Source organism: Ruditapes philippinarum, unplaced genomic scaffold, assembly GCF_026571515.1.
Source record: "Ruditapes philippinarum isolate M1 unplaced genomic scaffold, ASM2657151v2 ctg1374_1_1_1_1, whole genome shotgun sequence".
Taxonomy (NCBI): Eukaryota; Metazoa; Mollusca; class Bivalvia; order Venerida; family Veneridae; genus Ruditapes; species Ruditapes philippinarum.
The window spans coordinates 151,382-165,461 of record NW_026862168.1 but is presented as its reverse complement, the minus strand read 5'-3'; the positions used below and the strand labels follow the sequence as shown (position 1 = coordinate 165,461).

The 14,080-nt window shown below is 30.7% G+C and overlaps 1 protein-coding gene across 1 annotated transcript; it reads left to right on the top strand.

The window, feature by feature from the left end:
* The first annotated feature begins 1,880 nt into the window (after positions 1-1,880).
* On the top strand, positions 1,881-12,594 carry LOC132718170 (b(0,+)-type amino acid transporter 1-like). The gene is made up of 12 exons (XM_060701797.1): positions 1,881-2,212; positions 4,701-4,802; positions 5,464-5,591; positions 6,165-6,303; positions 6,771-6,896; positions 7,392-7,491; positions 9,355-9,399; positions 9,731-9,854; positions 10,222-10,326; positions 10,692-10,787; positions 11,444-11,593; positions 12,193-12,594. The coding sequence occupies exons 1-12, from the start codon at positions 2,107-2,109 to the stop codon at positions 12,577-12,579; spliced, it is 1,608 nt and encodes a 535-aa protein (XP_060557780.1). The 5' UTR covers positions 1,881-2,106; the 3' UTR covers positions 12,580-12,594.
* The last annotated feature ends 1,486 nt before the right edge of the window (positions 12,595-14,080 follow it).

Genomic DNA, 14,080 nt, shown 5'->3' with positions numbered 1-14,080 from the left:
TTTTCACATGAACGATCATAACGTAGCATATACTTTAAAGTCTATATTTTTATAGCTCAAGTTTTTATCAAAATATGTTAATCAGCATTGTGCTTTCTGTGCTTGTGCAGTCAATAACCAACGTGGACAGAATTGAGAGGCGGAATCATATCTTATAAATCTAGTATTCGACATGTGTATGCCACATACATAACAAATTAAAATACTTTAGTTTAAATAACTTTATATATCACTATCCTCTCCCAAATCTAATTTCAAGAAAGACTGTTTTCCCTCTGTGACTGTCAGGTAAAACAAATGGCGCTTTTGATTACTTTGACATTGTGACCTTGAATTGTACTGACTATGACTAAGAAGCAGAAACGGTGTTTATTTTGTGAATACTATCCAGTATCTATGTTACATATACTTATTTTGTTATATCTCATGTGCACGGTGTTGCAAAAAAACAAACAAAAAAACAACAGCAAACGGCATCAAACAACAACAACAAAAACAACAACAAATAAAAAATACAAAATAACATGAATGTTGCATAATTACACTATTACACTGTTTTTTCTTCTTCAGATTTTGTCAGTGTGACCTTGAAAATTTGTTTACTATATGTTTATAGTGTTCATTAATTATTTGGTATATATTTGTTGTTAGTTTGATAAGTTTAAACATGAGTTTATTTTGACACATATTCTACTTGAAAAACACCGGCGGGAGAATTAAAAATTAAAACTGTATGTAAGAAATCAAGTGAAATTAATTCAGTGATATTGCTGAGTGATTTAGTGATATTTTGATAGTGGTATAAATTTATATGTTAAAAAACTGTATAATATATGATATTTTGCTCCCTTGAGAGACTTGTATAAATGTGTTGCAACCATCAAAGGAAATGCTTCAGGCACAGTTCATTAGTTAATATGTCGAATTGGTAACCTTTTTGAACTATAAAACGCGTAACAACACAAAACAAAGACATGCATTATTCTTTATATACCGGAAACTACATTTAGAGCACCATCTTCAGAAACCTATGCGTACTCGTTAAGTAAGCACTTCATTCGTAATAAATGTTAAGTTAAGCGCACTCGTTTCGTATACAGTTCATTCGTAATGAAAGTAGTTTAGTGGACTCGTTTCGCATACAGTTCATTCGTAATGAATGTAGTTAAGCGTACTAATTTCGCACACAGTTAATTCGTAAAGAATGGTAAGTTCAACGTACTCGTTTCTTGTAATGAATGTAGTTTAGCGTACTCTTTTGACATACAGTTCATTCGTAATGAATGTAGCTTATCGTATTTGTTACGTGTACGCGGGTTCCGATAATGATAGAGCTCTTGAAATTTTGAAAAGATGAGCTCCATCGAGAGTTGTGTGCGCAAAAATTTATCATTATTGCGCTTCTTTTTGGAAAATATGTCAAAAAACTATTATTTTCTAAGCAGCATCATAATAAATAAGTTTTTATTTTATTCTTTTTGTTTATTTTTTTCTTTTATTATTTATTTATTTATTTATTCATTTATTTATTTATCTAATTATTTATTTATTTATTTGTTGTTGCTGTTTTGTTTTTTTGTTGTTTTTTTGCAAGGAAAATTTAAAAAGATATTTAAATGATATAAATCATTTATAAATTTGATAAAACAACTAAATCTGATTCCTTACGTAACCCTTGAATTCAATCGATATGTTTTATTACTGTGAATGACTCGAAGCTTCTTGTATATTTGTCAATACAATGTATGAGTATAGATTTTTGATTGACAAAAATAACAAACAAAATGAAAGTTGTGTAGGTTTCTTTTTTTCCACTTTTTTATATAATTTGTGATTAAACTATGCGATGATAGGTGATGTTAAATAATTTGTTACATAATTACATCGTAGCGTAGACTATACGGATCAATGCGTATTTATTCTCATGTATTTTGCCTATTGCAATCATTTTAAACGCGTTGCTATATCCATATTCAATTTTATTATAAATTTATACAGTGATGTAACAGATCGCAAATGAAACATCTCTGGAATTAAAAGATCCCGACACGTGATTTCAACATTTAAGATTTGTTCACTGCCGGAAATTACTTGATTGGAAATAAAATGGGGATAGAAAATGGAGGAAGACCAAATACCAAATCCAACACAGAACTAGAGAAGAATGTCGGACTCCTGTCTGCCACAGCACTTATTGTTGGGACAATGATAGGTAAGTTTTCTATTTATTTTTTTTTTCTTGACAACCTGCATTTCCTAAACATTTATTGTTAACAAATAAATAAATAAATGAATAAATAAATAAATACATTAATAAATACATAAATAGATGAATTAAACAATTGATATAAAAAAAATAAGTTTTTTATTTAATATTATCCAATACCACCTGGCATTTTTGTTATTTTGCCTTCCTCTATATCGAAAGGACCTTGCCGGTCTGAGGTGAGCGTTTTGAATTCGGTTTGATTGATCTATAGATCCAATGAAATCACAACCCATGCTCTTGTTCAATACGTTAGTATATATTTTTTGAAATTTAACAATTCAGATGTGAACAACGTTATCTAGATTATAGCTTATTAAGACGAAAAGAAATATAAAGCCAGTGATAATATTGTGCAACTTGTTTAGAATGCAACAAGTTTCCAAAAAAATCAAATAACCCTTGCGTACTTACAAAGCATAATCTTGAATGTAATATCAGCACATCACTTTTGATGCAACTAGGGCACAGATATATATAAAGATAATTACAATTTACGAGCAAAGGAATTAGCAAGTATTACAAAATAACTAATAATTACATAAAAGTAATGAAACTCCTTTTATCTCGAGCTGTCTGATATATATTAAGAGTCCCTCAGAGCTATATTTTGTTTTATGTTCATTCTTTATGTCTGAGCGCAAATGTATAAATGTTTGATGTTTGAAGTTGCGTCTACTTTGAGCATTAATTAGATCATGTTAACTGCTGCAGTGTTTTAAAATATGAGTATTTTCTAATATGTGTTTCTATAGTGATTCGGATAGAACTGGCTTGAACTGCAACAGCTTGTGTGAATGTATACAAAATGTATTTTATAAACCAAAGCATGTTGTCAGGGAACAATCATGATCAATAATAATAGTAACTTGTATACAAAAGAGATGAAAAGTTATGAAATAGAATTATTTTAGATAAAGTCTTAATAGTAAGTAATCAATTCAAGTTTTTACAGTTATATGTGATCGTAGATAAAATTATAAAAATCTGAAAAAGGTGATCCCTCTGAAGCATTAACCACAAAAAATTACATGAAAATTGCAGACTCGGTTCAAGTGAGTCTATACATGAGGGATAATGGATAAGTGCAACATCCCTTATGTGCACTAGCACCGGCTTGAGCGGTACTCAATTTTCAACATTTAAAAGTCAATGGCCATCAAATATAACAACACTGTAGTGATAGGCTACAATGAATATATTGTAAACGTTCAATATATTTGTATATATATAATTACAACGATATTCGAGATATGTTTAAAAAAAAGCTGTTACTTGCTATTTTTATTTTTGAAAATTGTTCTAAAAGTTTCAACAAGCTCTGTCCTTCCAAATACGCGCCATCTACCTTCATGTACATCTTAAGCCGTCAGTTCATTTTAAAGGTAAAACTTTACAGTCTGAAATGAGAACACGCGGTCATTTCACTTTTTAAAGCATATTTCATGTGCAATCTTGATAAATTGTAGACCTAATGTGATTTTTGGTATTGTATCTGAGGATATTGGAGGACGGTAACTTTCTTGGATGTCAAATAAATTTTGTAAAATGCTTTCAATTTTCTGAGAACATTTAGAAATGGATTTATTAGTACCAGTGAACGTTTTGTTCTTATCTACCAAGTGCCTTATCATCAAAGAAATTAAATTACTTGTAAAAACCTTTTCATTGTTCGAAACAGTCCTATTTGTAATACCAGGGCTTTTTTTACATTTGTGGTGGCCAAAAGTCGATTCGAACACTTTGGTTTGGGTATAAGTTAAATCTTCAGTAATCATATCACCATAAGCTTTCTTGTTATATTTAAATACGTTTTCATGACCTACTTTGCTTTTTCCGCTTTGATACTCTTTTGCTCATTTTGCAACACATTTCATATCCATTTTGCAGGTGTTTTTTTTATCTTCCTCAGTTCAAGATGTGCAAAAATATGACGAACAATTTTGCATTACGGCCCAACATCTTCGATGAAAATCGGGCATCTTTTCCCAAAATATTGCGATTTTGTCAAGGTTACCTTTAGATTTAGTTGTTGCGGAACTATCTTTCCGAGATCTTTATGCTTCTTTATTTCGCATGTGCCTGCGTCCAAATTTAGCCACCGATCTACAAATAGATATTTTAGACATCTTATCAACCTTGTAAATGGTGCACATTTCACGGTAAATATTTATTTTATACCGTGCAGAGACCTGCCTTTGATACATACCCCTTTTTAATTGGATTTGCGGACCTCCTGCCATTCCTTATGATCATATTGTTTTATTATTATCATTAATGTTATTATTATTATTATTATTATTATTATTAACCATGCTTTTCAAGACATAGGACACAGATGGAACAACCCTCGTATGGATATAACAAAATTCAGATTGAATTTTGAATGTTATCAGTTTTCTCTCAAAATATATTATTTTAAATATCATTACAGGTTCGGGAATTTTCATTTCACCAAAAGGAGTTTTGGAGGGGACCGGTTCTGTCGGATTAAGTTTGATAACATGGGCTGCCTGTGGATTACTCTCTATGTTTGGTAATATAATAAATAGAGCATATATCATAAAATATATGATATTTGATCGTTTTACCCTTGTATTTCTATTAAAGTTTGTAATGGATTTGTCCTGTTTGAATTTGGAATAGTCCATTAAATGTTAAAGGGATTTCAGTATCAAACTAAAATACTGGATTTCAGCACTTATGAAATTATATCATATTTTTATATTTTCGCACAACATTTCAGCATATTTTACTATAAACTGATAATCGACACTTTACATAGAAATATATTATATACTATTCAAAATATTTGTACATGTTAAGTAAAAAAAAGAATGATTGTAAGAGCATTTCGGAGTCCAATTACATTGTAATTTAACTTTTATTCCATCCAAGCACAAAGAAGTCAAATTAACTTTATTTTTATACCAACCTACAACTTTAAATTTGACCTTTTTAAGCATTTCAAGTTGAACAACTATATATTATATTAAAAAGTCACACTAAGGGAGGATGATGATGTTATTTCTTTTTTAGAAGTTAACTACACAAAGTTATGCAATCTCAGGCATACCATTAGATGGTATATTTCAATATAAAAAAGGTGACAGTGAAGACACTACTATTTTTCAATTTATCATACAAATTATATATATGTATTTTGATTAATATACTTTAACATATATATTAATCAGGTGCATTGGCCTACGCGGAATTAGGTACAAGTATTCCAAAATCAGGAGGCGAGCATGCATATCTCATGTACACGTTTGCAAGTGGAAAGCGAAAAATTGGGACTTTAGTCGCATTCCTGTATGACTGGGTGGGTATAGCCTCAAATGGACTTTTTCGTAGGAGTTTATGGTGCCATGGTAATAATCTTATTTGCTGCAAAACAAATAAAGCTTTGCAACAAAGTCCATGAAAAAAAAAACGGTAGGGGTGTATAAAAATGTGAAATCCTTCTTATGGTGCTGTGAACAATTACTCAAAACTTAACATTCAAATATTTCAATGACAAAACTTTTGATTGATCAGTCTTTTATTTTTGATTTGGTGTCTTGTTTTAATTTCAAAAAATTATTCAGTTACCCACTGGCCCATTACCTGAACAAGATGAATCTTCTGTTACTTATTGCCAATTTGTATAATTATAGTAATTTGGCATTTTGTATGACATTGTTTGCATTTTGCCTCTTTTATAACAATCATTTCGCATTCATCGCTATTTTTTTGTAATTTCTTCTGTTGATAAATTAATATAAAGCCGTTATTTAAACGTTTTAAAACTCTTGGTAAGGGGGAAATCTTCATTTCTGAGGCATAATGAGGCGTAATCTGTCTTAAAGAAGGCATTATATATGAAGATAACACATGTTTTGCTTCCGTATTTCAGGTCGGAATTTTAATTCTAAGACCTACAATGTTTACAGTGATGACACTATCTCTAGGGACCTATATGGTTAAACCATTCTATTCTACTTGTAAAGATCCACCTGATCTACCAGTTAAATTATGCACGATAGCCGCCATGTGTGAGTCAAGATATCTTTGTTATATATATCATATATGTATAAAATATATAGGGTATGTATATTCCTATAGTATATACTATTTAAAGTGGCATTATGCTCATTTTTTTTCATTTTCGTGTTGAGCTGAATTGTCTTTATATTGGAAAAAAGGACTGCCGCACTCTTTTCGTAATTTGTAAATTGAAAACATACTTTGACTTTCGCCTGTTTATTCATTATGTACCCTTGGAATGGGCATAATGTCACTTAAAAAATCAGTATTGGGTATTTCAGACATAATATTTAAATCTGTTTCACTGAATTGTTTATATTTTCTGCGATATCCTCTCTAAAATAAAAGAATGGGATTTTTTATTTTTGAAGAGTCTTTTTCATGTATATATACATCTTGGCAATTTATGATTATTTTATATAATAAATAATATACTTTGACGTGAAAAAAAAATCATTTTATTCACGATTTTCAGTGTTTCTGGCTGTTGTTAATTCATACAGTGTAAAGTGGGCCACATATTTACAGAATATTACCACTTGCATAAAACTCTTTGCTATTGTTATAATAACTGGCGGAGGATTGTACAAAATCTGTTCAGGTATCACAAATTACATTGTAATAATAAATTTTTGAAGTACAATATAAGCAATAATATATACCTTTCACTTTGATATTTACACCTTAAAATCTCATTTTCGAGGAAGCCAAAGGCATAAGGACTAGATGTCAACTATGCCATAATTACAAGAATACAAAAACAACCCCACAATTTATCAGCGTGTAATCCTGTAGGTCATTTAATTAATATACATACAGTCAAAGGTCATTTTTTGTCAAGTATCAAGTGTTGATATTTGTGTGTATCTATAGGTGTATCTTTGACGATAAAACCATCAATTTAAAGTACACATTATTAACCTTCTGGTTTTTCCATATGCGTGTCTTCTCCATATCAACTTGGGCTTACATAATATCACATAAACGTAATAAGTCAAAAGTCAACATTCAAAATAGATCTAGTAAGACACCTTTTTCACGCCCCATTTTATAATATTTAGTTCTCAGAGTGTTTGTACATTTGTATTTAATAAAGGAAACACGATGTATATAGCTGAAGGTTTTCAAGACACTGCAAAGGATCCCTCATTAATTGCAATAGCATTTTACAATGGACTTTGGGCATACGAAGGATGGTAAATATATGCACTACGAAGAAAATATTTGTTTTTCTATTTCCAAGAATAATGAGATAGACATATTGTTTGGATAATATTCAGAAGAATTACATCAAAGAAAAAAAAAGAGCGTTTCTTTTATTCTTTGGTTGTTACAACGTTAAGTACAGGTAATGGAATATTTTGTAATTTGAATGCATACTTAGGTACAAATAATCAAAACATCTGTGTATTTTACTAACAAATTTAATCAAACGTGGATAGTTTTTTTTTGTTTTGTTATGCCCCCACTTTAAAGAAGTATATTGCTTTGCATTTGTCGGTCCGTCGGTCCGTCGGTCCGTAGACCAAATGGTTTCCGATCAATAACTAAAGAACCCTTAATCCTAGGAACTTCAAACTTAGTATGGTAATTGGTCATGACCAGTAGATGACCCCTATTGATTTTGGGATCAAGGGATCAAAGGTCAAGGTCACATTGACCTTGTAAGTAAAAACGGTTTCCGATCAATAACTAAAGAACGCTTAGGCCTAGGAACTTCAAACTTGGTATGGTGATTGATCATGACCAGCAGATTGCCCCTATTGATTTTGGGGTCAATGGGTCAAAGGTTAAGGTCATATTGGCCTCGTAGGTAAAAACGGTTTCTGATCAATAACTAAAGAACGCTTAGGCCTAGGAACTTCAAACTTGGTATGATGATTGGTCATGACCAGTAGATGACCCCTATTGAGTTTGGGGTCAAGGGGTCAGTGTCATATTGACCTTGTACTTAATGACGGTTTCTGACCAATAACTCAACAACTAAAGTTGCCTTGGTTGATATTTTTATATTAAACTAAAAATGCTTTTGGTATACACATTTGAAGGTCTTATGTAATATAACAATTTGGCTGTCATTAATGAGGCCTACATGATTCATAAAATTTATGCATATATTATTTGGTAAGATTTGTAATAACTTAAATTGCTACACACAACCTATGGGGTCACAATAATTATTACCTTGTGACTAGTCATGACCAGTAGATACTAGATAACCCTTATTAATTTTTTGTTCACTGGGTCAGAGGTCATGCATAATAACCTGATCACATGACTTATTGGCTGCCGATAGGGGGCAAACATATCTTGTTTTTTTAATTTCTAACTTTTTGTTTCAATATTTCTTTCTGCACATAAAGACATAGATGAAACGAAATGATTACTGATTCCGTATTGAATTTATTGAACAATTGAAATTGAACAGTATGAAAACAGTTTGAAGCGAAATACTGATGATATACACGAATTCAGTGTTATTTTTATTACATACCCTGAAAATACAAAGAAAGAAAATGCATCGGTTTGACTTTACTGCTATTAACGAGAGTGCGTTGTTAGGTTTTTTTTTCTTTCAAATTTTTTTCTGTTGTCAATATGAATAATATTGCTTTGAAAATATCTAGATATACGTATAAAAAAACATTCCTTGTTGACTAACACAAAATGATAAATCATTTTAACATTACATTTGTAAAACATTGATACAACTGCTAAAATATGTTTCATGTTTACGGAGTCAGAAAAGTGACACTAGTATGTGATAATATTCAATTCCATTCTTAAGCTTACCAATAAATATTGTTTTTATCTGTTGAGCAAAATCCATAGAACACACAGTATAGCACGGTGTTCTTATCTAACTTTTGGTTGGCGTGCGTCAATTCATATACCGGTATTTCAGAAAAAAGTAGTTTTCTTGATACTCCGTGTAACACAAATACAACATATTCACTGAAAACGAGAAACACACATCCTACATTAACGTTGTACCTTTAAAAAGATCTTATATGTCATAGGTATTTTCAACTTAATATAGAGACGCATATGCATTTCAGGAATAACCTGAATTATGTTACTGAAGAACTGAAAAACCCAGAAAGGTAGTATTTTTTATCAGTGATTAAAACGTTTTCAATACTTGATAGGCGTTGAAAAGGAGTAATGACAGTTAATGGTTATTATTTATAAGGCAACAGATGTAAAATTGAAGTCTATTTAATGAAGTATTAAAATTTGGCAACGCATTAAAATGGTTAATTCGTTTGCTTTTTTCAGATATTTAAGTATTACATAGATGCAATACATTGTCATGCTTTTGTTCATTTCCTTTTATCATATGTTTTAAATTGCTTTCAATTTCATCTTCTGAAAAAAAAATCCTCTTGCCACGTTGTATTTATGAATACAGTAATTCCATGTTTCTTGTTTAAGGAATCTGCCGCTTGCAATATACCTCGGAATACCCCTCACAACAGTGGCATATGTCCTCACAAATATTGGATTTTTCGCTGTTATGTCCAAGGAAGAAATCTTAGTTTCACACGCAGTTGCAGTTGTAAGTCAAATACAAATTTGTATCTGTGTCAATCATGTAATTTAACATGCAAATGGTAGACTCTCAGAGGTGAAATGGGAAATTTTGAATTTTTAAAGAAGATATATACATTGTATTTCATATTCATTCAAAGCAGGCAATAATATGTTATTGCTTTATTTATTGGTGAAAACTGTTTTGTGAAAAAAGTTAAATTTATACCTAACTAGTAACATAGGAGATGGGAAGAACTGTATTCTTTATTCGTTTACAAATTCGTTAGGTTTGCATATCTTTAAAATAAAGTGTGTTACAATTACATCAAATTGAAAACATCAATAAACATTTAACTATAACTTTTAATTCACAGACTGACTTTTATATTTAGACTTGGTCAAATGAAATGCTTGGTGTGATGTCGTGGATTATGCCTGTGTTTGTCTGCTGCTCGTGTCTAGGTTCGGCTAATGGTTGTTTATTTGCTTCTGGAAGGGTAAACTAATTTTTGTTCAATTCAGCTTCTACAATGCTTCGATCTTAATCTCTAACAATATCTAAAGGTTTTTTCTTTATGAAGATTGTTTTCCAAAAAGGTCGATTAGAATAGTGACCATTGGTTTATAGTGAACTAGCATCTCTTTTTCGTGAGCAAATTGTCAAGTATGCTCTGGAATTTGATGCTACTTGATTGCCTGCTTTGGCATCAGTAGCTTTAATCCAACCAATGACTTTCACTATAATTTTACCGGAACCACTCATACCATGAAACAATGAACACTTTTTTCCATTTCCTGTATTTTGAACATTGAACAATGTATATTGATTTTTATAAAAATGCATATTTTGTGATTTTATAGGCTATGTTTTGCTGCCGCCAGAGATGAACACATTCCTACAATATTGTCATTCATTCAGATTAAGAGGTTAACACCAATGCCTTCTATATTATTTACAGTAAGATCATTTCTTGTTTCATACTCAGTAAAAGGTAACTTTAATCCGAATTATAATAAACGTTAATGTTTTAAATGCAAGTTTAAGCTCACGGCATCATATTCAAATAACCTGCTGCATTTGTCTAATGGATTTACCAAGCTTTGTTTGAATTTGATACATTGCATTCACAGGTCAGGGGATTACACTATTGAAATACAAAATTTGAGCAAGACTGACCATGCTGCACGGTGGTAAACGCTAAAATCTTTTGATTCCAGCAGGCTTAGGTTTAAAATGTAATTCATGCAACAGTACTGACGTTTCAAGTAACCCAACGTTTTCGTGCCTTTAGGCACTTGCATAACCTAAATAAATGTACATTTAATGAATATACCATAATATGGCATAACAAAGTTGAAACAAATATAACCAGTCATCTTATTCGTTATATTGCTTTGGACGCACGAGCAGTTTGTTGTGTACAGGAAAATATTGATATACTGTAATTAACAATTACCTTTGTTTGTGATGCCAATAAACTATGTCAGCCCCTTTAAGCATTCAATCCCACAAAGGTGAACCTGATTTAAGCTATTTTATCTGTCTATGACTTTATATTCTTTTATAGCCCAAAACATCTATTTTATTTAATTCCTATCATTCTTCCTTTGCAGACGACAATTGCAATAATAACGCTGATTCCGGGAGATTTGAGTACATTGATAGATTTTTACAGTTTTTCCATATGGCTCGGATACGGGGTTACAATTTTAGCCTTACTGGTTCTGAGATATACAGAACCCGATCTCAAACGACCATATAAGGTAAGCAAGAGTCTGATCAAAAACCGGCAAAGTGCCTGATATAAAACGACCATGAGAGTGAAGGCAAGAATGAGATCTAAAATGACCATATAATTATATTATATATGGTTACCTGAAAGCGCCATTTGAAACGAACATATTGTGTTAGCCAAACTTTCAAATATTGGTATAAATTTTGATAATTACATTTTGTTTGTAAGAAGGCTCTTTGAAAATATCTTTGATAATAAAAGTACAAATGTTTAATAATTGATCTACAATTTTTTTTTTTTCATGGTTTTACATAATACACTTAAAATGAAGCAAAGTGTGGAAAAAACAAAGCAGCATGTTATCAAAAGCAAATGATCATTCTTCCTAAAAAAAGTTATAGATCTAGACATGTATTACATGCAATTTGAAATTTATAATGTTATATTAAGTCAATGATAGTTCTGAGCACGATTTGGAGTCTGAATAAGTTTAGCAATAATATTGTAATACATTTCAAGAATAGCATATTGAAATAGTTACTATTTATATTGTTCAATTTTCATGGTACAAATGTTGTAACATCTCTGAACGCTATAGAGTAAATGTAAATATATTGGCCATTTCAGGTTCCAATTCTAATCCCCATTCTGGTGTTACTGATGTCATTTTACTTGACTTTGTCACCTGTGATACAAACTGGTCGTGTTACATTCCTCTATGCTGTGTTCTTTATTATATCAGGACTGATATTTTACTTCCCATTTATCTATTATAAATTGAAAGTGCCCTATTTCAGTGAGTATTATAATTATTTACTTGTTTCATTTCTAAGCAAATGTCATCCAAATTTAAAGAACGAGTTGTTGAACATTTTTGGAACACATTTAAACATAATAAATCTTTTCGGTAAAGTATCGCTTTGTTTTGTATTGAAATGCAATTCTATAAAATCAAGCAATTACTTTAAATTGAATTTGAGCTCTGCCCATTTGTATAAATTAGATATTTCATAACAGTGATACCAATAATAACTACACAGGGTTTAAACAATTGGAAACTTCGTTCGGTTCGTATTACATTTAATATGTTTACACATCTGTTTATGTCTGTAAAAAGTCTCTTTAAATATGTATATACTTTTAGAGTTTATGTTTCTTGCTAATTGTCACATACATATCCAAAATAAACGATAATTATTCAAAGTAAGTAATAAATTAAAAAAAAATCCGTTGACTAAGAATTGACATTTTAATTATTCCAGGGAAAATTCTACATGTTTCGTACAGATACTGTTACTCAAGCGTTCCAACAAAGCACGAGTGATAAACATATATATACACCTTCACAAAGAAACAAAATGTGCGCTTAATTTGATATGATAAAGAGAAAAAAACTTGCAGAATGTGAAAATGCATTGTTCCTTCCCGGGAAACACCAAATCAATATTGCCAGTTGATATGACCTTAGATTGTGCATATTAAAACCGACTAGACAATAATAAATGAGTTCATGAGATATAAAAGTGAATTGAATTCGACTTCCTTCAAAGGGAGGACATTATCTTAACATCAGCACGTTGGCCGTGTTGTCATCTATTGACTTCATATGTCTTGCGTAATACTAAGATAGAAACACATGGCTGATTACTGGTATTAATTGAACGGCCAAGTACATGAGTTACAACTTTCTGAAACCTTCGAATATACATATTACAAAGGCAGAATTCCCTGCTAAATTGTTTTTGTTTTTTTCATATGAAAAACGTTAAATTGCTTAGAAAATATAGCTTTATTTGGAGTGCTCTACAGAATGAAATAATACGTTGTGCAGTACAGATGCACTGTATGAGAATCACGAGGGTCAAAGCAATGTGTAATACGTTGCTATTATAGAAGCTACAATGTGATCATAAAGAGTTGCAAACAGATATTAATTATTGAGCTATATGTTATTTTATTAATAAATTGAAAACAGTGCATGTTATTTACGACATTTAATATGTCAGGTGGAGTCTTTTAGAGTTTGCCGTTCTATATTTTATTATATAATATATGATAACTTTTAAGGTATTTATATATTCTGGAATTTATTTGCAATAAAATTGTTTTTTATTACATAGGGTGTTCATTTCATTTTAATGATTTTATCGTTATTTTTCTTTATTTTTAATTGTTATTATAAGTATTTTGGGAAAAAAGGTGTGAAGGTTTTTGGTGAAAGTTGTTAGTCATCCCTACAATGTAGGGGTCATTTTGCGATTTTCCAGCTTTACAAATGGAGGAAGACCTAAGATCCTACTCTTTTTAATAATCCAGGCATCTGAGTCCTCACATGAGAAGTAAAAGTTCAATGTAAGAGCTTAATAACAATATCGAAGTTAGGCCAAAGACTAGAAATACGAGACCAATAATATGTGCCAAGGTGTCGCCTAAATGTTACTAGATAGTAGTGGTAAAAAAAAGTTAGTTGGGGGGTATTTACATGCTTCAGAAAAATATATTATAAATTGAATGT